Below are 26,380 nucleotides of genomic sequence, written 5' to 3' on the forward strand. Positions count from 1 at the left end.
CAGACATGGACGCTCCGACTGAAGACCTCCACTGAGGCTGAGCTCACTCCTCGCTCTTTTTCACCGCGTCCTGTCACCTTCGCTCGGTGCATCCAGCTGATTTGTATCGGCCCGGAGTTAAGTCGACTCGCGCAGCATCCAGAGGCTCGGTGAGAGTGAACTTGCTGTCGAACCGTGACGACTGTTAACGACTTGTTCTGGGCGACCAGGCGCTAGTTATGGCTACGGGCTCCAGCTAGCAGCTCTGCTCTCCAATAACGACACTCACTCATGCAGCTTATCCAGCCACTCGGCTGCTGGCGTCTTTGCTCCAAGCACTGCTCGACGATTCAAGGTTACGATCCATCACGTATCAGTACGCGCGGTTTTAAAAAGTCGCCACCGCTCAGTTAGTCGTTTCTGGAGAGGGTTCCGGGTTCAAATCTCACTTGGGGCCTCTGAGCAGTTGACATGGTATTGTTGGTACCAGCGTGGGTTTCTCCCCGTCTACCGGTTTCCGCCCACAGACCTAACACATGTAGCTGACTTTGTAACTCATAAATCTCTAAAACCATGTATGCTGATATAAGCTTGTAAACCCAGGTTAAGTTCCACACATGATGTCTGTTCAAACACAGAAGTCAAATAATTATATTACCACCAGAGCCTCACCTAGAATAATCTGTTTAATCTAGTGAGGGGTGACGTTTCACTTCATATTAAATCTTATAAGTTGGCAGCCACAATTAGTAATTTTAGTGTTTGATTGTTCTGTTGAATTTCAAGTTAGAGCCAACTGGCCCTGCAACCACTATCACCTTTTTAAAAATCCTTGTCGTCTCTCTCATCTGCATTTGTGTGTCTTAGTGTAACCAGCCCATTGTGACTCAAGTCGATGAAAGTATTGGAACCGTTTACGATGGAAACATCAAAGACTAAAATGAGAAGCAACATTTACAAAACATACTTTTCACACCATGTTTTGAGATGTTAAAATTCAAGCAGAATGTTTAAAACATGTAACTTAGTTCAAGTGTTGCTAGTGACAATATTGTACACGTTGTTTCTTCTTTTTTAAATTGCTGGTTCCACCGCTACATTCGTACACGTTGGGATGTTTTCCAACCTTTGCATGTCAAATATTCACTAGTCGACTCGTCACCGTGGCTGCTTGACTATCAAAATAGTTATTAGTTGCAGCCATTGAGCCGATACATTGTTTAATCGGAAGTTCAGTGTTGCTTGTTAATCTGACCAAAACTACTTTTGTTGTTGTCAATTTCAATGTGAGCAAATGTGCTTCACCAAGAACAGACACAGGAACTGATGTTATTTAACTAATAAAATCCTGGAACATGAGATGTTCGTCGTGCCAATTGGTGGCAGTCATATGTGGGTGAGAGCTGTTTCTCTCAGGATGATTATTTTAGGACCTTGAATCACAGGTGTTTCTGTCTTTCAACTGGAGATGGCGATACATCTTGAAGAAATTCCAAATCAATGAGGGTTGTGTTTTGACTCACACACACTTGTAGGCGATGGATCCTCTCAAATGCTGCTTGGACATTGTTAAATGTGCTGCTCCACATTTATAGGCGTCCTGCATCTGTGGACATCAGCAAATGTGTTGGAGAAATTAATGTCCTTCAGAAACATACCTTTTTTTTTAGAGTGATAACTTAAGGCTGCAAAACAGTTACGGGGAACCTTTAATGCTGTGTTGTGTGAAGTGGTTGTGTTGGTGCTTATGTGGACCCTCTAGGGTTGATGTCAACATTAGCAGACACCAATGTAAAACAGTGCATCTGTCTCCTCTCTCCATTGTTGGCTTTCTAAAGATGGGTCCCTGACTGGTGACCGTCATATTTTCATTATTTTCCGTGCTTATGAAGAATACAATCAGAGATTCCACCACATGTGAACGAACGTGGCCCACCACCACGACTTAAAGATCAAACGTTTTAAAACGGTACGGATAACACAACGCATCATGCAGGTGGACACAGTTTTCGACGACTTTTTCACTGACAAATCCTGAAAGATACCTCATAATGACTGAAACCTGTTTGCTTGTGGGGCTCAAGTCGCACTCGGCCGGAAATATGAAGAGACAGATCGGAGCCGCTGACTGAAGTTTTAGAATTTTTACAAATGTATTGAAACCAATGTCATAATTGTCAAAACTTTTTCCCCTGCTTCAATGTTTCTCTATCTCTTTTTGATCGGCTCTGCTATGTTTTTTTTTTTTTTTTTTTGGAGTTTGGAGTTAAAAACTTCAGTTGTGATTTATGACTTTGAGTACGATTTGCAAGATTCCAACATTAATATATTCACTGAATCATCCCATTTTTTACCCTCATAAAAAGAATCTATGTTGATGCTAAAAATGTCAGCTATTCATTTCATATAAAAGCAGAGTTGAGAGCTGTGTGATTGATGTGGTTTTATTGGCTTCATTAGAACGCCTTTGATTAACGTCTGTATGCTCTTGTGTGTGTGTTTTTTTTTCTAGACCTCCTGTTTGTGAGGCAGAAAGACGTCACAAACACTGATGCCGATCGGTGGTTCGGGTTGAATATACATTTCTTTTTTCCCTTATTTTGACAAGGTAAGCTCTACACTCTTTAAAACAAAAAAAACTCAACTGTATGGCTCCTAAGAGGAGATGTTAGAACATTTTCTTCTGAAATTGAGAACATCTTTTGTCACCACTGTTGTTACTGCCCTGTTGTTGAAAGAGGTCTCAGCACAAATAATCCTGTACCACACAAATGCACAACTGACAAGCATTTAACACAAAGTGGAGCTGCACCCTTATCATTTGTGCACTCAGTACCAATATTAATGTCATACAAGTTAAGACACATCATCGCTTATCAATATGAATTTCTCTCACCATATAATTTACACAGTCAAATGCATGTCTGCAGAATATCAATGAAGCAGGAGAAGTCCATCGAATCAATGCACCTGATCTGAAAACAGTGTAGAGGACTTTCTGTTAGCTGTAGTTTTTGCGTAGCTGTTACTGCAACTGAATGGTCAAAATGGTGTCGATGATTCTGCAACTGAAGGGGTGACCAGTACAGAACCAGGCATGTACATGAACAACAGTCACACAACAAGTGTCACCGGGCAAAGCACGGATGGATGCCATGGTTTGCTTTGCTTATCACGATGGTCTGTCCAACCTGAAGCTGTGGGCTCTCACTCATGTGTTCCAACTTATTTGTCTCTCCCATTTGGTGTTGGTGGGGAGGTGATGTATAAAATGCACAAATAAAGGATATCTAATCTCATCTAACACTGCACTGAAGGAGAACACAGTCACGCTAATGCCTACGTTCAAAAACGCGGCCTTCATAACTGCATCCCATTTAGGGTCTAATGATGATCAGAGCGGCAAAAATGAATGTGGTGTTGTGAAGAGAAAAAGTCACATGACCAAGCTTAAACGGTACCATCCGAATTTTGGTCAAATTCCGACACAATGTTAGTTGCTCTTCTTCTTTGGATTTCTCACATTAAATTGTACAAAGGTCAGCACTTTTCCTGTCACAGTAACACACAGTTTCTTGTCAACAACTGGCATTTAATCTCACCTTCAGGTTTTTTTTGTTTGTGGGGTGTATTTTTGCGTCTGAATGTGAATTGTATTGTGCAGTTATACTGGATTGTGCCAATCGATTATTGAGGTCCATCTTTCAAAAAAGCTAAATCGTATCAGAAACTCGCCAAAAAAACGTTCTTCCTCGGTTTCAGTGATTGTTGTTCTTTGTGCTTGACAAAATCCAGATCTGAACAATTCTATTTCACTGTGCACTTGTGCTGCTTTGCCTTTTGAAAGTGATCACCAGTCTGCTTCGCATCAGGGTTTGGTTAACAAAATGTTTTCATGCTGACTGAAGTGAAAGTAAAACTAACAGCACAGTTGTTGCACAAAACAAGGGGAAAGATTAATTCACATTGTTTTTTCCAACTGTTTTGGTTTTGCACATTAAAACACTCTGGTTGCAACCTAGACCACGAAAGTAGGACAGTAAGTGCTCAAACTATAAAGGGAGAGAAGAGAAGCAAATGCTTGTGTTTTACATTCAAATGTGGTTTGAATCTGCTTGGCTGAGTTCCCGGATGATCTCTTTTGATATACAGTCCACTTTTCCCAATGTTTTGTTGTGGGTGTCACCCTCATCTTCTGTTGACATGTAAAGTGAGTCTTCCACGACATCACACCACAGAGCCATTGGAGATTCGCATTTTAACGATCCAAAATGAGATTGAGCTACGTCTCCCTCATCTGTCTCAGGCCCTGTTTCCATTCTGAATTTCTGCAGTTCCGTCCTCACCCAAAGATGGTTATTCAGTTAACCTGGTTTACTCCATGAGGTCGCGGCCTGTTTTGCCATTAAAACTACAGCCAACTCCGAGGAGCTGGATCGGTTCTGACACCTTAGGTCCACAGAGAAAGGTGTGTTCGACACCACTGACCAGCCACAGGAAGTTGGAAATTCACATCGACGGCCTGCTTCCTCTGGACTTGTGCTCCCAAGTGACGTCAGTGTGTAACATCTCAAGGTCCCTCTTAAAGCTTGAAAATGTTAGCAAGTTCTGGTCTAAACCTATGACAAAGATTCAACACAGTTTTTACTCGAACAGGATCATCGTCGACAGAAGAAGCTGATTTGATTCAATAATTCATTACTCAATGCATTTTACCAGAGCACCTAATAACATGTTCTTTGGAAGAAGCTTCTCTTAAGTTCATGAAGGAATTAAGGTGTTGAACGGGGACTTGAACATATGAAGCTCAACCTTTACTTGTCTCACTGGGAACTTTGCTCATTGCTTCTACCGTCTGTAGTTAATGACGCGGCCTGCACGGAGGCGGCAGGAGCGTCAGAGACAGACTCTGTCGTCCATGTTGGTGTTACAGGGGAACTGAGGAAGTATAGACACTGTAAAGAGAGAGGTCTAAAATGACAGTGGTGGAGATGTTTAGAGAAAAACGTCAGAAGTCGGTGCTCTCAGTTATAATCACCTACTTCCTGACTGTGGAAATAAATAAATCAGAATCTTCTTGGAGCGTCCGGTCCAGACACTGGACTCTGAGGAACGTTGTGGTTTTCATCATGGCTGTGGGCTCGAATGTTCATGAGCAACATTGCTCAACCAGGTGTTCTGTGGACTGGAGTTCTTCACAGCAGCTTTGTGGGCTTCCTCCCCTCAGGATCTCATCGATTGCCTCATTCTCATTCGTGCTTCGTCTTCCACCGGAACATTTGGCTGGGTAACTGAAGTGTGCATGATGAAGATAGGCCCTCCAGGTCTGTGACCTTGGTTCTCATTAGGAAAAGGGTGGGATGTACAGCTCAGACAGCTCTGAGAGAGCGTTTGCGCCATCCAGGAGAAACTCCAGTCGATGGGAAAACAGGCTTCTTGTCAGTTTGTGTCCCAGATTCCTTCTTAGGGAGTGTTGTTGGAGACGAGGAGGACTGGGCCTCTTTATCTCGACTGCAAGGGCCAGGATAAGCCGACGACAATAATCATAGATGGAGGATTTTTCATTGTAAAATACTCTTGATTTTTGTTTTTAAAGAAGTGATTTTCATGAAAAGTGTTGTTGGTGAAAAAAAGGTTGAGTGTAAAAGAGGATGGGAAGCGCCGTATCGGGCTTCAGGAGTATTATTCGCTACTTGTTGCTAAACCAGCGTCCACACACGGAGGGCGGCGCCGCTGGGTGTCAGTCGTCGCTAAGCTCCGCCCCTGACTCTTGTGTTGTTACATTGTAGCGGAAAGAATGTCGGAAAGGGCCGAGGATGACGTCAGAGGGGAGCAGCGCCGAGCGGCCAGGCAGCAGCTGAAGCAGATCCAGCGGGGAGAAGGCTCCACAGCAATGGCGACTGTTGCGGAGCGGAGATCCCTGCCTAGTCCAGAAATCATGCTGGGACAGCCGTGGAGCAGCTGGGTCGACGCCACCAAACTCCACGGCAGCGACGGTGAGTTCCGTCGCGAAGCGAACGCGTGCGTTGGAAGCGAGCTCAAGTCCTGTGTGGCTCTTCGCGTTCGGCCGATCGCATGTTGGAATACGAAGAACCGCTGCGGGTAGCAGGCGAGCAAGTGCAACTGTTTATCTCTCTCCGTGTTTGGATCGTCTCGTTTTCAGGTGCCGAATCCGAGGAAAGTTTCAAAGACTTGGGGAGAAACCGAGAAGCCATGCGTCTGTGCAGAGAAGGTGAGTGCTCGCTCCGACCAGACCGGGGCCGAGTGTGTGTTTTGATTCTGAGGTGTTGCACACGTTCACACGCGCTCCCAACATCCCACCGGCGATGGCGAATTGAAAACTACTCAAGTGTCCGAGTGCCACCGAATGGCTTTTCATTTCAGCCTCTCACTGACATAACTTCACTACCTAACTTGGCTGGCATTCTATGAAAGAACGACGTGTAAATAACATTTAACTACCGTAACGAACAACTTTTAAACCGCTTTCACTTCTCAGTATCGTATTGTCTCCATAAACATTCATTTATTTTCTACTTTTAGTATGCAATATTATATTTTCATTCAATATTCTAAGTCCTTTAGTTTCATTCAAGCCTTCTAGTTTATTTAGCTTCACGAAAGAGGCTGCTGTTTCCATCTACTTTACTACAATAATAATCAATGTGAATATTTTGTAATTTAAATTGTGTTTAATAAAGAGCAGCTAATAATATGAAAAAATAAAAATAAGTTGCCACTGTTTCACATATTTGGGTGTTTAAATCAACATTACTAAATAGTGTGCTAGCTGCGTCTAAAGCCTGAACTAGGAAAAATGTCTGGAGCCTTAGTGGTAACATCATTTTCTAATATACCCTGTGGATTTTATTTCATGCTCATAATGCTTAACTTCAGGCTTAGTCCGCCACATATGCATTATATATATATATATATATATATATATATATATATATATATATATATATATATATATATATTTTTTTTTTTTTACATCTTAGCACCTTACCATGTTTTTAAAAATGTTGCGCCTCATTTTGGGACAATGAAGATGGCTGGAATATTAGCAACAGACAATTTCAAAATGAAAAAAATCAAATAAAAATCAGTGTGAGACCAGTGTTCATACAGCTTATACGTTTCCAGCTGCAGATGATGTGTAATTCTGATACGCTCTAGTGGTGATGCTGTAATTATATTAGCCATAAAGCCGACTCTCCACAAACACATCGTTTTTTTTCTTTCTTGCAAGAGCGACTTCCTTGGTGAGGATAACCTTGTTAAATCTATACCTATATCATGCCCTCTTTAGTCCATCTAATAAAAACAAAGACTTACCGAAAGCTTGGTCAGAAGTGGTTAATATTCCAAGTGTAATTACACACTATAAAACAAGACCTCTGTGATTCATACAGACAGTTCTCAAGCATTTTTCTTTCAAGTGAGATCTGGCTCTCGTCTGGTTTCATCGTGAAGATGTGTAGCACCCAAGATGCCTGCTGATAAACTTGGTGTGGCATATTAACGCACATGGTTATAAGTGCCTTTAACTGTGCTGAAAATGTTCATGTTGATGTGGATCCAGAAAAGATCTGTTGGACGTGTTTAGATGTGTGTTGTCACTGCAGCAACTACTCATGTTGGTTATTTACTGTTGTTGGTCTGCGCTGTGTACCTGCATGAGCTCATCGGTGTTCGATGCAGAAATGAGCCTCAATCTAATATCCACTTTAAAGCCCAAGATCCATTAAGCTCGTCCTTAATTCTGACTTCCACAATCTCATGGTTACCAAAGAAAATAGTTACAAATATAAATGAGTGGACTGGAAACAAATGGGCCAATAAAAAGTGAGCTAACGACTCCAAAATCTAATAAGGGGTTTCAGAACAGGACGTAAACGTTTACCCCACAGACTACGTTGTGTCTGAAGTGACCCGTCATTTTAGAACTGTGTTGCAGTTCTCCGAATTTGATTTCTATTTTTAACGGGTTAGAGTTCATGCAAAGAGACGGGTGTTGCTTCGTTGATGCTTTTTATTGTCATTTATTATTTGGACAAAGCAAAACAAATATTTTCTCTCCAAGCTTAGCGGCAGATGACACGCTGAACGGATGACTTATCGTCACCTCTGCTGTCTTAAAGACCATCACATCATCCTGATTCTTTGAAAATGGCGTTCGAGTTAGTAAGTAATATTATCATATTATAACTAGCTCTGACTCTGGAGACTGAAAGGGCTGTTTTCATCCACATGCTGGAAAAGCTGTGGAAAGGTTTGGACAAGTCGTTCACATGTCAAATGTTCATACTCGTCTCCCCGAGGACAGGCTGATGGGGATAAGAAACATGTTCTGGGTTTCCTCTCAGTAAGGGAAAAAAGTCTGAACACGCTCGCTCTCAAGGTGAATACACTGTTTCAGATTCATGAACCTGAATTCTCCTTTAAGTGAGCAGATGTTTGCTGTATTTTTTTGTTGGTTGTCAGTACGCAGGATGAACATGATGGATGAAATAACTACTCAGACTCGGTAAAAGAATGCCGTCATCTGCCATTTATGATTGACATAATGTGTGTTTTGCTATTAAAGTTGGCTATTTTGAATCAGGACAAGGACAATATCACTAGCTTGTGTGTCCCCCAGCAGTGTAGAAGAGATTCCCCTCAGATTTTCTTGCAAAATGGTGATCTTCAATAGTTAGGGTCGCCCTATCTGCTGTGTCTCAAAGGCACTGCCCCACTCAATATGACCTGTGGCACCCCATGTGTCGTCCATTCGCCGGCCTCAGCAGGTGAAGTGGGTGCACTGGTGTAACACGTAATTCTAGTGGCCTTTGACACAATGAGGTGCTCAATTTCAACTGATCATTAGGAAAATTGTACGATTTCTGGTGGTTTCTGATCAGAGTGATCGACAGTTGGACTATCAGAAGGCTGTGCTTTGGGTTGGGAGGGAGGTAGTTTTGACTGGTTTGTAATCAGCACTTGCCTAGTAGCTTTAGTTTGTCTAGTGTTTTGTGTAGACATGGTGTTGCACTCCTACCCACCTCGCGGCTCGGAACACACACTTGCAGAGCTGGGCTTGGTGTTCAATGAAGTCGTCGACTCCAAGTTGTGGTTTGTGTTTGTGCAGCAGTGTGTCAAGGACCAGCAGCTCTGTTCTTTCTTCTCTTTGTCAATAACAGGAACTGCAACCTGTTGGAGGATATCTGAACATGTTTGGTTCCAATGTTTTCAGCGGTGTTGGTGATATAGGTGGTCTGTCTGTTGGCATGTGATTGCATCTGATGTTTGTTGTTTACCGTTCATGTTTTCTGAGACGTGAGCAACGGTGATGGAAGAGTCGTGATCAGTTCTGGACCGCAGTTCTGACTGCTGTGTCACGATGGACTCGGTCTGCCTGCTGAGGACGCATAAACGTGTGTCCATAAAAGAGCGTTCATGTGCTGCTGGTGTGCACATGCCAAGCAGAGGGTATTACAAGTGTATGACTTCACCTCTCTGCTGTGACTCACTGTGGTGTCACTCTGAAACTGAGACAATTAGCACACACTCTAGACCTCGAATGCCACCACCTCTCCTCCTTGTTACGAACTCAGAGGCCTCGTCTGTCAGACAGCTAGCTTTCTACTCCTGTGTCACAAGCTCCGTCTGTGTCACAATAAACAAGCTATGGACGTGTACGTGTATCTATTGTCCAAGGTAGCGACCGTCGTCATGGCTACATTTCTGAAGCTTTTGACCTGAGCTGTCCAGTCACACGTCCATGTGACTGGTAATAGTCTTGGTTATTGTTGGTCAGGATTTCTTGCTGCTTCAGATCTCTGGAACAAGCTAATAGTGGACTTCACTGCTGGTGCCGCTTCGATTCGTGGTTTTGGATTTCCCGATATGCTGTGCTTGATTTTGATGTTTTTTTTAAGTCGTGTGGTGAGCTGATGGTGGTCTGCACTCCTTGAAGCCAATTCTCGCTCTAGAATAATCAGAACAGAAACCTGTCTTGAGGAGACGAGTGAGGTACGTAGATGGGCCACTATGGGACTTAAATTGGAGGAGGACTTTGGTGTTGCTTTAACTGGGAGCCACATGAGCCTTTGTGAAGTCTTAATTTGTCCTTGTGTAAACAAAGACCCAGAGAGACTCCTGATCCACATCTGGATTCACCTGCTGATGTCTCAACTTATTTTATCCCAAGTCCCTAATATGTCTGGCACACAACTGTTACACACGTGTGTGTAGTGAATCGAAATTCAAATGGCTTATCTGTCGTTCAAATATTGCTGAAAGCGTGTTGGAAAAAGTCCTGTTAATAAGTGTCGTAAACGTCGGAGAACAGAAACCCTGATTCAGAAACTTGACGGATAATATGAAAAATGCTGTCGAAAATAAATTGGATGGTAAAAAAACAAAGGAAAGAAGCAGTCGGCCGTCACAAGAAAGTATAAACACAATTTGACAAAGTAATGTGGAATTGTTAAGGGCATCGAGTGTGTGCCGTCTTTATAAGGGGGTTGTCATATGATGTGTGGTAGTAAAGTGTTTTGGAGTTGTTGAGAGGTCCTGCAAATCATTTAGTGTCAGTTAAACAGTAGGTGAACTGAAGTAATCAGCCAAAAACCAGAGTGACATTGTGTTGTTTTTCAACTAATTGTTGCTGCAGTTTAGTAACAAACAACTCAGCAACCTCTTCGCAGCGCACAAGAGCTTCAACTCTCATGACAGCTGAACACAAGAACCTCTTACAGCTCGTGCCTGATGGCCCTCACCCTCTTTGGCTGATGTGTGGAGGGCACTTGAACGCCTCCCTGAAGTGTGCGGTGAGGAGACATGTCACTTGTCTCTTCCTCTCAGCTCCTTCTGCCACAACACCAGGGGCAGTCTATTAATTAGCCTTCTTAATTCGGAAGGTTCTGCTCCTTCATGCCAGGATAAATTCTGATCACGTTCAACTCATGTTTTTTCTGACTGGTGAACAAGAGTTGGTTTCGATCTTCCCAGCCTCATTTCATGTCTATCTACTTAGGTGAGTTCAGTTACTTGATCATAAGATAATATTTACATGTGCTGTGGCCTCGGGGTCTTCAGACGTTTGACAGGATTATATAACACAGTGATTGTGAGTGGAGCTCTGCTGTTTGAAGCGACACCAATGTAGGAGTGAAAAGTAATGCGTGATGTTGGGGATCCAATACTGACTCTGACGCTGTCAAATGAAACCTCTAGAATCACAATCCCGGCAAGTTTCCATTTACCTATGATGGTTTCTCATCTCTACAGAAATCGCTCTGGAATGAAGTGAGGATTGAGCTTAATGGAGGAAAATTGATCTTTTAGTTCACGTTTCTGGCCTCTTAGTTACCGGCAGAAAAGTAGGTGAAGAGAAGAAGAGAGTGCAGCATGGTGGAGATGAGCAACATCTTCATAGGACTGTAGAGGTCGCTGTCATGTTGTAGAGACTCAGGAGAGTGATAGATGAAGATGCTGAGGTTGTCACTGGAAGAAAGGACCAGATTAGAAATGAGTCAGATCAGTCAGATGGTTTGGACACGTGAAGTGGAGAGACAGAGTTGGACCAAGAATGGAGGAGATGAAAGAGAGGAGGGCATGAAGATGAAGGTGTGACTAGAGGAGGGTGAGAGTGAAGGACTTGCACCACCTGATTTCAAATGATCAAACAAATTTTACTGCCAAGATTATTCTCGTTTTTGAACATCTCTTAAGTTGTACAGTTGTCGACACTAACTTGTCAAACTTCCCTGTTCATAAAAACCATAAATCATTTGGAAACAAAAACTGCCATGGAAGAAAAAGGCACAAAACATGTAAACAAAAAACTAAAATTTGAATTCAGGGTTTCACATATTAACCTATGATGAGATCAGTGATGAAGTGTGTAGAAGATTCCAAACCAACTGTCTTAATACATGTCTGTCCACTGATGTGAACATTTCCTCAAAATGTCTGTGTTGGCGTTTCTCCTATTCTCCTGTGATGTTACATAGTGCCACATCGTACACATCTCCACCGCCCTCGACTCACGACCCCAACGGAGAGCCTGCTCTACTGTATTTGCATGGTTCTGATTTGGTTGTGACTCTGTTTCCAGACATGCCCATATTTGGCCAGTGTCCTGCTCACGACGACTTCTACCTGGTGATGTGCAGCCACTGTGGGCAAGTAATCAAGCCCCAAGCCTTCCAAGCACACTATGGTAAGTCTAACTCGCACACTCCTGGTTTGTGTTGTCTTCACTGCAGCTGTCTTCATGTGTGTTTGCTGCGCTGCTGGAAACATATTGGACTCAATCGTAGTGGTACTGGTGCATTTTGCTTTTAGCTTGCAGTCACATGAGAAGTCTCCAGATTTACTCCAGCCAGGGCCTCACGTGTGTCTGCGTGCGTGCGTGTGTGTACAGTGTCAATATTTGATGTGCTCTTCTGTCTTTCCAGTATTGTACTGTTTTAAGCGGATAAAGCAGGATCACATTTCTGAGTCTGGATTTCTGCTGCTGACAGTTCAGTGACCAAGGTCCCGAGCTAAGTGTTGCACCAGGGTCTATGTATAGATTGTGTTGACATGGAGCCTTTGTATTCACTCCCAAAACACGCAAGTGGATTCTGTACCTCTGTGGAAGAGAAACGGACTTGAAGCTGCTTGCTAGATGGACGCCGTGTTCGTGGTCTCAGTTTCAGGGGTATAAATAAGGTTCTGTTTAAGGAGGTTCAGCAGCTTTAAAGCTTGCTACACATACGAATTTTACCACCTCAAATTGTATTATGAAGTTTTTAATAGATACTCGTTGTGCTCCTGGACATAGCTTGCTCGGCCACTAGAGGGAGCAAATGCAGTGTAAAGTTGTGTCCTGATCAACATGCTGCACATCCAGAAAGGGATTAAATTGTAGTGAAGCTTCCAACTTCTTTTGACTGCAGCTTCCTGTTTGGAACCAAACTAAACTCAGAATCAGCGGGTGTGGCACTATGATGAAAGTTTGATCCACAAGATGCAGGTTGCCATGTCGAGTACTTTGATAGAAATTCTGTAACGTTTATGTCCCTGAGTGACTCCAAGCCTCATCTGAGGCACAGAAAACTCTCTTTCTTATAAGGTTCTCATCTTATATTTAAGTGTTTTCTAAATTGATTATTAGTTTGAAATGGAATTTTGATTGTTGATCACTAGTGTTAATTTTGTTGCCCATTTCTCAATTCAATGTGCATTTAGAAATAATACAGGTACACTTGTCCATGTTTTATATCTAACCCTAACCCTAACCCTAACCCAACATTTAAAAAGGTGTTCAATAACACAAACTGAAGAGCTAGAGTTTTGTAGACTCTTGAACAGTTATAAACTTAAAATGCGGGTTTTTAAGAGCCCCCTCAAATGAATGAATAAATATAGACAAAAACAAAAACGCAGCCAACCAAGAGGCATAGATCTGACATTTATTGAATTGGTGACAACACAAATACTAGTTTTTATTCATTAGAAGTAAATCTGTCTCCGAGCTGCAGCCGCCCTCCACCGTGTCCGACTGGATGTGTAACTTTAGTTCCGTGAGCTATGGATGTATTCCGGACATTCAGTTTTGTTTCTTTCAGATTTTTCCATTAAATATACATCTAAACGGCCATGATCATGTTCAGCTCCCTGATGCATTTGGTGTTTCCCATGTTTTAAAGCGTTTCATCATGTGAGATTCCATCTTTAACAAAGAGAACATTATTCCGAAGGCATGGCGGTGCGTCATGATCGTTTACATGTAACGGAAACCCTGACATGCAGCCCTAAAATCCTCCGGTGTTTGCGGTAAATCCTCCTGCGTGCTGTTTTGTTTGAAGCCACAGGGGCGCAGCAAGAGGATATGTAACTAGAGGATACTTCTGCCGGGATAAACGTGTTACATTGATGCTGTCTAGTCGTCATACGCCGTCTGGTTTCATCTGATGAAATTAACACTACTGCAACTAATAGTGCACCTCAATGGAAACAATTGCTGAATCGAGGGAAGAGAACTGTTGTCATCTTCCTCTCTATTTTCTCCATTTCACCTTTGAATTTGCGTCTTCGCACGGGGGGCGGGTCACATGTTAATGATCGAATGACAGATACTGTCCCCCCGCTTTGTTGTGTCACATGAAATTACAGCTGACGGTATGGTCATGTGCAAGTAGAGAAGGTAGCATAGCCTCACTAGCTCAGCATACTTTCCACCTCCCCTTCTAAATACAGTTAAAGTATCTACAACGGTTATTGACCCTACTGGAGGACGGGGGGGCTGACCGGACAACATTCCATTTTAGACCACGAGAATGAAAGGTTGTGTAATGTCGATTGTCCTGTCAGCCTATTGCTCCAATGTGAGGTTGTTGAGTCAAGTCGTTCATATCTTGGAGTGGTCATGTCAGCCAATGTTTAACCGAACACACTTGGCTTTATGACTGAAAGGGATGTTGTTCCGACGATATTGCTGAATGTTTAGATCTGGGGAATCAACCACCTTTGTTTGAGCAGCGTGTGAAGGCTCCTTTAACCCCATCACAATTACACACACAATTTTGCTTCAAAGTGTCTTTTTCCATGATACAGCATCCATGTCTGGCTGGTCTGCATTTCTCACTGTAATAATAAGTGAATGAAGAAAGCAATCCCCCTTTATATTGTAGTAAGGACTGAACTGAACTGTGGCAATATCATTCCTTCACTATCATCTCGTGCTGAATCCGCTCCATTTTTGTTGCACACTCTGCAGCCTTTTAGTGGTAAAGACATCTTTCAGCTCCGTGGCTACCTGCTAGCTCTGCCCCGTACATGCACGTGTCAGCTCCTCACACAAATCAAAACAAATCAGAAAGCATGGCGGACACAAAAGACGGCGGGGGTCCTTGTTCAGGAGGACAGAACAACAATGGATGTTTTAACTGGCGATTGTGATTCTGAATTGCAGATCTGGCGCAGCAAGGCCCTTTCTGTAAAAGTCGCCACCCATCAGACGAGTGCAGGACGAATCTGTGTCACTGTTTGCAGCAGTGGCATAAACTTCTGCTCAGGGAGAAGTGATAACACAGTATGATGCTTCAGTTGTTCATGCTACTTGCTAGCATGACTTATCAGCTCTGTGCTTTACCGTCAAACACATATATACCACTATTAGGAGTGAGTGTGTGAGGGATCACAGTGTAGCATTTCCATGTACATAAAGGAGGCCGTGCGTGTGTGTGTTTTTCTGGTTTATCCATACTTGTGGGGGGCAGTTCTTGATAAAACACCTCATTGTAGGGGAGCTTATGCCTTTGTGGGGACCATTTGGGCCACAAATGCAAGCTCCCATTTTGAGGATCTGTTTGGTTCAGAGTTCTGGTTAAGGTTAGCCATTTGTTTTGGATGGTTACGAGTGAGAGGCTGGGGGAAGCATGGAAGTCAATGAAATGTCCCCACAAAGATGGAGATACAAAAGTGTGTGTGTGTGCGCTTGAGTTGTGTATTCACTTGTCATATCACCTGAGAGTTGTTTCTGCACTTCCAACAATGATCTGAACGCGTCTCACTGGCTGTTGCACATCAGTATTCCGACGTTGTTGTTCCTGCTGCGGCCTCATTGTTTGTGTTGCGGTCGTTGGCTGACCTGCTGCGAGGGGTGTGTCAGGAGAGACCAGGGTTATGTGCACGCAGACACACTTGAAAAGCGTGACACACTTTCATCAAAGAGAATTGGGGAAGTGCGGCTTGAATGTGCTGGAGGAGGGGCGAGTTTCACTCCCAGTGTTTCTGCGGCAACACGACTGTTGGCAGTTCACCTGCTCCCACCACTCCACTGAGTTGGACTGGTGTTCTACCAGGGAGCCAGGAACCCAGCCTCACGGTGCTGTTCACTGTTGGGCTTGTGTTCCTCCGGCTCCGTCAGAAGGTTTTTGACAAACATGAACGCACAACTCCCGGAGGTTTTTGAGCACTGAATGGACTGTAGGGAGTAACCAAATGCTGAAATAACAATCTTGAAAACAAAGATGTGACGAAAGAGTCCACTGAAAATGAACGCAAAAACATTCACCACTAAAAGTCCCCTGCAAGGACAGGAATATTTAGATGTGCGTCTTTGTCCCTCCGCGTTTGTCTTGCTGTACTTTTGTACGCAGCAGCAGACGCCGCCGACCCGCCACTGACCCTGCGGTCCAAGTGTCCCCAAGAGCTGGCTGAGATTCAGGACTTTGTGGAACCTGATATCAGAACGAGCGCCGCAGTTGCACTGTTTCTGGAGGGATCACATTCAAAAATGAAGGGAAGCTCGTCGACAATTCCCTCTGCCCACCATCACTTCAAACGTCTCTTCTTATTCACAGAAGACCCACTTTATTTATTTTCAGTTGGAGATTTTGTTTTTATCTATTTTCAGTGTTCACCTTCAGTGTGAATCATCCAAATCTTTTTTTGGTCTCAGCTTTGATTTTAGGTTGTCACTCTTCTCATCAGCGCAGTCAGGAAGAGGTGGTTTGGCTTTTAGTGGCTTCCTTCTAAAGTGTCTGAAGCAGTGAAGGTGATTTTCTGCCTCTGGGGAAGAACCAGCTAATGAGGCTCTAGTCGCAGCACGAGCAAGAATATTCCTGCACCAGCTGTGACAGTCTCTCTGTTTCCTGTAAACAAACAGACAAAATAATGTGATGTTTTTAAAATGAGGATGAGAGAGTCTTGTGCAAAGTCTCTGTAGTGGAAAGAGAGCTGAGCCAAAAGGCAGCCCCTGATGAGTGTGGAAATGGACGGGTGATTGTTTTGAGCACAAGTTTGAGCTGTTCTCTGCAATCCTTCTCCACAGAGAGGAGACACAGTTTGGCCAGCAAGCCGCCCTCCACAGCCACATTTCCGGCCGCGAGCCGGAACCGAAGTAGTGGCAGCGGACTGGGGTCCGGACTGACGTCAACCACGGCGTCCGTGGCATTGACCGCAGGCCTCCTTGGCCGGAGCGCCGCCGTCGGTCCAAGCCTATCTTCCTCCTCAATGTCGTCCTCCAACCCCAAAATCCTCAAACCAGCCAAAGAGAAGCTGCCAGGCACTCAGCGAAGACCCTTCCCCCCCTTCAGGAGCCAGCCAGATAAAATGTGAGTATAAAAAGCCTTTTCAGCAACACAATATCTTATCTACAAAGGTTCCTATTATGGGTGACTGCTCACTCTGACGTGTTTGTCCTCACTTCTGAGACACTAGTTGGCTTCATGAACCCAGGCTCACCCGTGTGCTTGTTTCCTGCCTCACCGTTTCTCTCTTCTCTGTAACCGTCTCTTCCAGCCTCACCCCGGCGGTCAAGGTGGAGAAGATGCATCTGAATGTGGACCCCTCAGCCAAGCTGGTGCAGGCCCCCTCCACCCCGGCCTCTTCATCCTCCTCCAGCACCACTGTGAGCTCCAACACTAGCACCCCCGCCATCACCGCCACATCGTCATCGTCGTCGTCAGCCCTGAAACCAGGCCTTAACTGCCCCTCCATACCAAAGCCCCCCTCACTGGCCCCAGGTCAGATCCCCAACGGCAAGGGCCACACATCCAACCCCTCCGACAAGAAGCCGGACAGCAGTGGCAGTAGCAGGCGCCATATTCCCAAGAAAGTGACAGGTCAGTTAGACTTGTGCCTCAACATGAACCATGTTTTTTTCTAACACTGTGTTCCGCTTGCTCAGAGCGCGAGTTCAATCCGGACATCCACTGCGGGGTTATGGACTTGACGGCACGAAAACCATGCACACGATCTCTAACATGCAAGGTAAGGCTTCGTTACGGCTCAGTTGCTTCATCAACTGCGGTCATGTAGTTCACTGCTGTACTGACGCGAAACTGAGGTGTGGCTGGACTGTACATATGGCCAGAGCCACTATAGCAGGGGTGGCCGACCAGTCTGAGGCTAATAGCCACATTTATTTATTGTGTTGCTGCAAAGAGCAACCTGCTACAAATATGGAGGTGTGGCAGAAAAGGCTCACCTGAACAGCTGCTCACGTGACTTAGTGGCACTATAGCGGTTAAGGCTAAGTACGCGTCCGGCGTCTGTTTCTTGTGCATGTATTTTTAAAATTCATACATTTTACCGTGATCCTCCTTGAAATATCAAGCGGCTTTGACTTATATAGTTTTTACGTAACTCATGACGCCACTGAATTAAACGGACTTCACCACGATCAACAACGAATGATACGTCAAACACATGCCATACCTTTAGTTTAGGTCCTGACAAAGTGAAACGCGGCGAGGCACATTGTTTATGTTTCAAAGTTAAATGCGATTCAAGGTCCCATATCTTGAAATTTCGACTAATTTGGTGAACAGCCGCATGAAACTGGGCAAAGAGCCTGCACTGTATCTTGTCCCGCTCTGGCGCCACATGTCACATAGGTTATTTTGGGTTCTAACTGACTCACAACACAACGATGAATGCCATGTTCATCGCAGGGTTGTTTGACCTCTGTGCTTAACTTACTGATCCCCGTAACAGTCCTAATTCACTTCCGTGGCAACTGTAGACCTTGCAACTAAAGCTGTCTTGCGTTGACGTTTTTGCCCATCGGGTCCAAACATCTGTAGTTCAGGCGGTTCCGTGATGGTCAACTGTCTGTTTGCTCCCTGCAGACACATTCCTTAAGCCAGCGGCGGGCGGTGCCGGGGCGGAGGAAACGCTTCGACTTGTTGCTGGCCGAGCACAAGAACAGAGCCAGGGAACGAGAGCGAGAAATCCACCCTCCCCAATCTCAGCAGCCCCCCCCTCTCAGGGACCCCATCCCACCTCCTCACGTCGCCGCCTCACACGACGCCCACCAGTTGGCGCACGGCAACGGTCCGACACCAGATGCCACTAAGCCTTCGACCTCCAGCAAACCCAAATTTCCCAGCCCTGGTCTTCCACGGTGAGAGTCGGTCGCTGGTTGTGTCAGCGTGTGTTGGATTCCCTTCTGACTGTGTCCCACTCTCCCCCAGACTCAACAGCAGTCACGGGGGAAGCGCCCCAGGAGACGCTGCAGTGGTCCACGAGTCCCAAACCCAAAGTGCTCCGGACGGTTTTTCCCGGCCGTCCAGCGACGAGGGAGAGAACGAGGAGCGGGAAGAGAACGCTGACAAACTGGACTGTCACTATTCAGGTTATCACCCTCGACCGGTAGCTGTAAGTACCCACCCGATTCGCCAGTCGACGGGTCTGTCCGAGCCTCTACATGTGAGTCTTCTGTTCGCAGTACTGTACCTTCGGAAGTCGATTGTTAGGAAAAGGATGCTACTCCTTCGACCGGCGGTGGGACAGAGCCCGGTGTGCCCTGACCACCATGATGGACAAACACGTCAACGCGCAAATGTGGAAGTAAGTCTGCTTCGATGTGCCTTCCCCTGCGAGCGTTCGCTGCTAACCAGCACCTCGATGTTTCAGGAAAATCCCCTTGGCCTTGGAGAACAGCTCCTCTTTCGCACCTGCCCACAGGACAAGCACAAACACCCACAGTAGCACCCCGTCTTCTGGCTTCCTGGGCCCCCCGGCCACTCTGCCCCAGACTCCCTACAGCCAATCTCTGGAGGGCAAGTCCTTGCTCTCCTATGGGACCACTTTAAATGCCCGCAGTTCCCCACAAGGAGGCGCCGAGCACCCAGCCTACGGCACCACGCAGGCCCGACTAGTGTCTTCGTCGCCGCAGATGCCTTCAGCCCACCTGTCCTCATCAGCGCCATCTCCTGCCTCAGGCAGGACGCCCAAGTCCCGCTCGTCCAGCAGCACCGCCAGGTCGTCCGTGTCCTTCAAACCCAAAGAGGTCCCCCCTGGCTCCTCCGCGCCAGTCACCCCCAACTCGGGCGGCGTCGGGCCGATGAACAACAGTAGCAGCTTCAGCTCGGGAAAGAAGAGGAAGAACAGCTCGGTGCTGTCGCACGGCACCTCCGAGTCCTCCTCCACTAACGCTAGCTTCACATCTTCGCCCTTCAAGAAGAACTGTGCAAACGCCGGCAGCTCAGGGAGCACCTTCCACCACAGCCCGCTCGGGTCCTCCTCTGCGCTCTCGTCCTCCCACAGCGGGGTCCACAGCGTGGGACTCAACTGTGGCCCGAGCGTCCGCACCAACTCTCTCAGCCTGAAGGCTGAGAGCGCCGGAGGCTCAGGTGGCTCCTCTGGGCCGCCGGCGCGAGGCCCCCCCTCAGGCAGCCCCGCCGAGTCCATCAAGCGCATGAGCGTGATGAACAGCAGCGACTCCACTCTCTCCCTGGGGCCTTTTGTGCACCACCCGTCCTCCTCGGACCACCACACCAGCTTCAGCCACCACTCCTCGGACGGCCGCCTCGAAGGTAAGAAGCGCAAGAGCTCGCCAGCCTCCAGCGGCATCAACAGTGTCGGTGGCGGGGCTCCTGGAGCAGGGAGACCCAAGGTGGCCAAGTCTCCCGCCATCAACAACATCCATGGGAAGCACGGGCGGAACCTTCCGGGGACGCCGGCCATGACCAACAACTCGCATCTACATCAGGTGGGAAACATTTTCTACCACCTTCGTCCTCACCCCGTCATCTTTCTCTTCTTCATCTCCCATACGTTTGGTCCCAAAGTCTCTCGTGCACGAAGTGTTTTCCCTTCCTTCTGTGTCCGTTTGTGGTGGCCTGCTTTTGCGTGTTTGTTCAGTTTTGAGTGTTGCTCTCAGGGCAGTGCGACTCCCGTTGAACTAGTGTTGACCACTGCGTTTCCGTCCTGCAGCCCAAGGCTCGTCCCTGACAGCAGCGTCCTGCTTCTCCTGGACGGAGACGACTCCAGAGCGGTCACGGAGCTGCTCCGGTCAGCACGTGGCCTTCTACGGACACAAATGGAAATACTCCCACAATCCTCAGGGTGGAGACCATAGGGGCTGCCCTCGCTCCCCTCAGCCATGTGTGTCGAGGACCTGAGCCACCGGCGTCCGGAGGCCGCACGCCGCCGCCTCGCTGTCCTCACAGGTCAAGGGCTGGCAGCGCGGCGAGGACGAGAGCGTCGCCTTCACTTGAATGAGCGTTCCGAATGTGCGCCCAAGTATTGTCTGTCGCCTGGACTCGTGAGAGAGCAGTTCCCCAAGCCTCGGACGGGAGCAGAGAACTGATGAAAACAGAGGAACTGCTGTGCCACATCTCCACTCTTTTATGCAAGTGTTACCGCTTTATTTCTTTACACTGAACCACACACGTTTTCTGAAGCTGCTGGCGACATCGGGTGGTCGTCTTTTCTAACCAGCAGTCGCCCAGATCCCCTCCCGCTGCCCCCCTTCCCGCCTGCGACCCCGCTCTCGGTTTAGAAAACCACTTTTGGCTGAAATTCTGTGAAGTGCTGGCTAGGACAGAGCGAAGCGCAATGCAAGCGCGGAACCTGAAGCAGGAGCCGGCGACATCCTTTACACGGTGACTCCCGAGACGTCCGAGCCAAAATGTTGAACCGAGACTTCGACTCTCTTGAAGTAACGCGATGCTCTTAAGGAACCACTTGGGGGCGCCATTTCGCTCCCTCAGATTAGCGACCACCCTGCATCAGAACCATGAAAATATGGAAGTCATGATGGCGCAACATGACGGGCACATTAGACACGGTTTACTGCAAGTTCGTATCCCATGAGACTAAGTGTAAGTAGTCTCAGTTGAATATTTCCAGTGAGTTTACATGCATGAAATGCCGTGTCAAACACCAGAGTCCTCGTGTCTGAGTGGAGTCACCGTGGTGGAGCGTCCAGTTCCGGCTGCTGCTTTATGTGTCGGGGCGTCCATGCGTCCCCGTCTTCCTGTCAGCATCCTCCTGTGCTGTGAGGACGTTAGCTGAGCCGTGAACGAAAACACTCTTTGAGCACAGTGCGGGCGGCCACGCCCGTCTTCCCCCCGCCCCCCCGTCCATGTGGTCCGGCCCTTTACTTCGCCCAGCAATGATTGTTCTGGAGTCAGGCTCACTGTTCGGCGACGTGTAACCGTTTTGGTTGCGCTGCCTTCCGACTCCGCTCTTTGTCGCCGTGGCAACTGGTTTTCTAAATACTGAGATGAGCTCAGGCTGCAGCCAGGCGTTTTGCTGACACTAAATCACACGAGTGGCTACGGTGGAAACGTTTTCATGGTTCAAAAATCAGGTTGCTCCAACGAGAATCACTGGTTCAGGCGCAGCGATGTCCAGCAGCTCCTCAGCGAAACAGCAACCGATGAATGAGGAAAAAAGAAACGCAAACATGTGTTTTCAATGACTCGCCACCTGTTAGGAAGACAACAGGGTTGAGTGTACGCAGATTCAGAGGTGCTGACCCTCAACCCGCCGCCGCCGAAGGTTTGTGCTCAAAGATGTTTTTCTTGGCTCCGGAGTCCAAGTAGGAATCGGCCTCCACTGATGTCAGTACGAGTGGAAGTGACGGGATCCGGCGAGTCGACTCATATATTGATATATATTTATGGAGAGTATTGAGAGAACTTATTTTGTTAATTGTAAATAGTCAATATGTATTTTTGCACAGGCAATTTCCTGCAGGTTTTTGGTACAACGGAGCGGAAAGTCGTTATTTACTATACCAGAAAAACGTGGGTTCGAAGTGTTTCACTGCCAAGTCGACGACGCGACAGTCTGGAAGCACCTCCGCGGTCGAAGCTCCACGGAGGAGGAACCGTTTTTTTTTTTTTTTTTTTTGAAGCCGTGCGTCAAGGTCTCGATCACAGGTGCATTACAGAACATCTTGCCTACACATCACCATCTTGTGACCCATTTACCGGAGCAGTTGGAGGAGAGGTCATGATCGGCTTTGAGACTTTTAATTTCAAATATCAAATTAAGAAAGTGCCTGAATTAGCGTCACCCCGACTGTTTGTGTTCCAATCTTTTATTACTTGAATGTTTTAGAGTTTGAATTGACTACCAAACCCGAACTGCCCGGAGGAGGCGCGTGCAGCGGGCGGCGTTTATTCGGACGCGACATCACGAGACGGGGACACGGCGATGAGGAGACGCAGCTCTCGTGTTGGCTGCTACGTAATTCATGAACAAACATGTTAGAATTAATATTTAAGGAAAGATTGTATAGTATATTTGTTTTATAACAACTTTGTGTAAATAAAATAATTTATACTGTTATTTATACGAAACCTCGTCCGTGGCTGGTTTTTGCTCAGACAAGTGGCTGTTAGACAAAGTTTATTATTTACACACAGAAGAAAAACACGGAGGTGGCGGTTACATGTTAATGACTCGAGACAGCTTCTGGACTCTGTTGAGCAGCAGGTCTCCCTTCTTGATGGTCTCCTGGTACTGCCAGTTTTTGCTGTCGGGCCTGAAGGAGGGGGACACACATTAGGCTTAATGGACACCAGCGCCACCTGCTGGTGAACCTCACCTGTTGGTTTCCACGATCTCGTTGACCTTGTCGATTTTACAGTGCAGACGTCCGGCGGCGATGAACCTCGACAGTTCCCTGCAGAGACCCTTGTTAGCATGGGCAGGGTTGGATAGCAGGAACACTGCTGACCTCCAGGTAAGAGGGTCTTAGGACCACAGACTGCCGTGGGCTTGGCGAGAACCAGGCTTTGGCCCAGGACCCGAGTCCACCTGAAGTGGCAGGTTTTAATGTGGACAAGCAGATGTGGAGACAGTCCACAGTGATAAAACAAGTCGTCTATTTGGGAAGTACACAACTTGACATAACACTAAAATGTAGAACTGAGTTTGACAGAAGACTCTGCATCTTTTCTGTTGTTGAACTAGTTTCTGAATTATGTGTCAACCGCCCGAGCTGGTGCTAAAAACGTGGCACGGGTGGGGTGAATCAGACTTGCGCCCACTGGCCCAGTCCACCGTGTGACATCCCCTAAGATGCCAGTTCAGCGGCATTATGACCTGAGCCAACAAGGTGGTGGAGGAAGACACTCACTGGTCGATGAACTCGGTGCTGACCCCGAAGGCCTCGGCCATGTAGCCCAGTGTGAGTGAGCGGTAGGACTCCAGCAGCTGGCTGTAGGCTTGGATCCTCATCTCCCTCACGTAGTAGCGGTAGTGTGGCGCGAAGAGCCAGTCCTTCTTCATCTCCTGCTCGACTCTTGCTGTGGAGGCATGACGAAAGGCTTCAGCACCACAGTGGAGCGTCGAACCACAGTCGGCCAGTCTCACCCAGGCTCTGGAAGAAGGTGGAGTAGCGGCACTCGTAGAGGGAGAACAGGTACTGACGCACGGACGGCAGGCTGTGGAGCACCTCCAGGATCTCTGCACCTTTGATGACCTGCAGGCATTCCGCTGTTCATCGCTCTGACAACCAACTCAGAGCTGCAGCACGCACCTTCTCACGCAGGTCCGGTCTCTTGAGGGCGATCATGCAGACGTAGACGGTGTAGGTGACGAAGGTTTTGTAGTCCATCAGCTCGTAGGAGGTGAAGGTTGACACGGTGTCCAGGAAGAGCTCGGCGGCCTGTTTGAAGTCCCGGATGGCCACGCAGTAGAGGCCCTGGTAGACCTTCAGACGGTTCCTCCTGTCCCAGTCACCGCCCTCCTCGATCAGGCTGCGGAGAGGGGCGAGACAGTGAGGCTGCGGGCGGGTCCTTCACGCCGTGGAGCTTTACCTCTTGGCCTTCTCGGAGTTCTGCGTGATGAGGTCGCTGTCCATGTAGAAGAGGCCGATCCTCAGCAGGTAGAAGACGATGTCCAGCCTGTGACCCAGAGCCACAGTCTTGTCGTAGGTTTTCCTGAAGGCCGTCAGAGCGCCCTCCTGTGGAGACAAGGGAACAGGCCCTCAGTGCCAGTCTCAGTTGCTGCAACTTCCCCCGAACAATTTTATTTGCCAGCAGTGTACATCATCTTATTTAACAATGGAGGGAAGCACCTGCTAAAAAACACGAGTCCTTTTAAATTCAGGTCTAAGAAGTCAGAGGACTTCACCCGGGATGGACAGGCTCGGCTGAGAGAAAGACCCTACCTTGTCTCCTATGCGGATCAGGTACTCTGCTTTGGCCATCATGGCGTCCCTGATCTCGCTCTCTCCCAGGTTCTTCTCTGCGTCTTCCAGGACGTCGTCCAGCCGCTTCAGCTCCTCCTCATTGGCCTTCTTCATTTTGGCAACCAGGTCACCGTCCAGTTGCCACTTCAGCTCCTTGCAGAGCGTCTCGTAGTACGGCGCCATGTCTGGTAAACAAGTGAAACTTAGTTCTCCTTGAATGAGAATCGCACTTCAACGCATGAACAGTAGAGTGGGATTCTGACAGTATTTTGTGTCTAGTACACACAGCTCCTGGATGCAAGTCCAAGGGGTCGAAGTTATTTTAGGGGCAACTTTGGATCTCAATCTAGGCCCCGTCTAGGTGCCACCGACTGCACGCAGTGGGGCTTGTTTCTCTTCTTTCTTTTAAACACTTAACATGTCAACTTTGTGAAGAGTCTCGCTTGAATAAAACTATTCTATGAAAGGTGAAACCAAGTGTTGAAGGAAAACCTGTGACTTAACAGCAAACTGTGTTGTGTTGTGTCAGTCACTGAAAAACTGAAAAAAACACCAAAAGCACACCGACCCCATGATGAGACATGGATAACAAGAGCTTGGCATTATAAACAAACATGAGGCAGAAAGGTTGGAAATGTAGGGCACAACATGTTGAGATCACATCAGTGCTACTAGCAGCCTTATAGTAACTCGTGGTAATTCTGATGAATGTTACATTGTCGACCATCTCAGTAACCTTAATGAAACAATATAACTCGTGTCAAATGGCACAGATTATGTCTTAAACACTGACTGACGTAGGTGCTGTACATCAAAATACGGTATGTCCACTAGGTTCTTCGACTTTAGAATGGGAGCATGACAATCTATAAGGACAAGAGTCGACCTGTTTATGACAGACAGGCGAGCGGACCGTCGCTCATCCAGCTGCTCTGTCGACAAGTGAAACTCAACCGTGTCCGCACTTGGAACACGCAGTTGAGACGGGGTCCGAACTGGGACGCAGCGGTTGAAGCGCTTACTCACTGTTAGCTTTGATAGCATCCATGAGCTCGGTCTTGACCTGCGCGTCTTCCCGGTGGCCCTCCATGGTCAGCAGGAACTTCAGCTGCGCTATCCTCAGGTCGGGGTTCTTGGGGAGACCCTCTTCTTCCAAGTTCTCCAGCGGCATTTCTGTTCGAATGTAGCAAGCGCTTGAAAAAGGACGAGTGCTTCTTTGTGGGCTCAGCGGCGATGACTACGGGAAACGGCGAACGGTAGCTTCCGCTGGAGCGTCAACGAGCAGCGGAAGCGCGACGCCGCCTTTCTACTGTTCGCTCACTGACCTCTAGTGGTCGGGGTCTAAACCTACGTTTGTTTCAGCGCCGAGACGGACGTGTCAGAGATGATGAATGTCGAATACACCCGCACATGATGATAATAATAATAATAATAATAGCAACGCATATTTTTTTGTGACTTACTCCCAATGAAATAAAGTTC

At 47.1% G+C, this 26,380-nt stretch overlaps 2 protein-coding genes across 2 annotated transcripts; one reads left to right on the top strand and one right to left on the bottom strand.

The window, feature by feature from the left end:
- LOC128760591 (ataxin-7) lies at positions 1-23,843 on the top strand. Its single transcript, XM_053868101.1, has 13 exons — positions 1-149; positions 2,492-2,587; positions 5,769-5,975; positions 6,143-6,211; positions 12,086-12,190; positions 16,793-17,075; positions 17,263-17,585; positions 17,651-17,733; positions 18,594-18,868; positions 18,939-19,122; positions 19,193-19,314; positions 19,381-20,458; positions 20,683-23,843. The coding sequence occupies exons 3-13, from the start codon at positions 5,777-5,779 to the stop codon at positions 20,698-20,700; spliced, it is 2,739 nt and encodes a 912-aa protein (XP_053724076.1). The 5' UTR covers positions 1-149; positions 2,492-2,587; positions 5,769-5,776; the 3' UTR covers positions 20,701-23,843.
- On the bottom strand, positions 23,076-26,176 carry psmd6 (proteasome 26S subunit, non-ATPase 6). The gene is made up of 8 exons (XM_053868102.1): positions 25,925-26,176; positions 24,878-25,083; positions 24,525-24,670; positions 24,245-24,464; positions 24,079-24,187; positions 23,843-24,011; positions 23,309-23,386; positions 23,076-23,245 (listed from the first exon to the last, which is right to left on the bottom strand). Exons 1-8 carry the CDS (start codon positions 26,067-26,069, stop codon positions 23,149-23,151), a joined length of 1,170 nt encoding a protein of 389 aa, XP_053724077.1. The 5' UTR covers positions 26,070-26,176; the 3' UTR covers positions 23,076-23,148.
- Positions 26,177-26,380: the final 204 nt, after the last annotated feature.

The sequence above is a fragment of the Synchiropus splendidus genome, chromosome 6 (genome assembly GCF_027744825.2).
Source record: "Synchiropus splendidus isolate RoL2022-P1 chromosome 6, RoL_Sspl_1.0, whole genome shotgun sequence".
Taxonomy (NCBI): Eukaryota; Metazoa; Chordata; class Actinopteri; order Syngnathiformes; family Callionymidae; genus Synchiropus; species Synchiropus splendidus.

Excerpts from the sequence above, each read along its gene's own strand:
- LOC128760591 (XM_053868101.1), top strand. The coding sequence starts at position 5,777 with ATGTCGGAAAGGGCCGAGGATGACGTCAGAGGGGAGCAGCGCCGAGCG. Across the intron at positions 6,212-12,085 it reads CATGCGTCTGTGCAGAGAAG|ACATGCCCATATTTGGCCAG; the intron begins GTGAGTGCTCGC and ends CTCTGTTTCCAG. Across the intron at positions 19,315-19,380 it reads GTCAACGCGCAAATGTGGAA|GAAAATCCCCTTGGCCTTGG; the intron begins GTAAGTCTGCTT and ends TCGATGTTTCAG.
- psmd6 (XM_053868102.1), bottom strand. The coding sequence starts at position 26,069 with ATGCCGCTGGAGAACTTGGAAGAAGAGGGTCTCCCCAAGAACCCCGAC. Across the intron at positions 24,465-24,524 it reads AACTCCGAGAAGGCCAAGAG|CCTGATCGAGGAGGGCGGTG; the intron begins GTAAAGCTCCAC and ends CCCTCTCCGCAG. Across the intron at positions 23,246-23,308 it reads GAGATCGTGGAAACCAACAG|GCCCGACAGCAAAAACTGGC; the intron begins GTGAGGTTCACC and ends CCCCTCCTTCAG.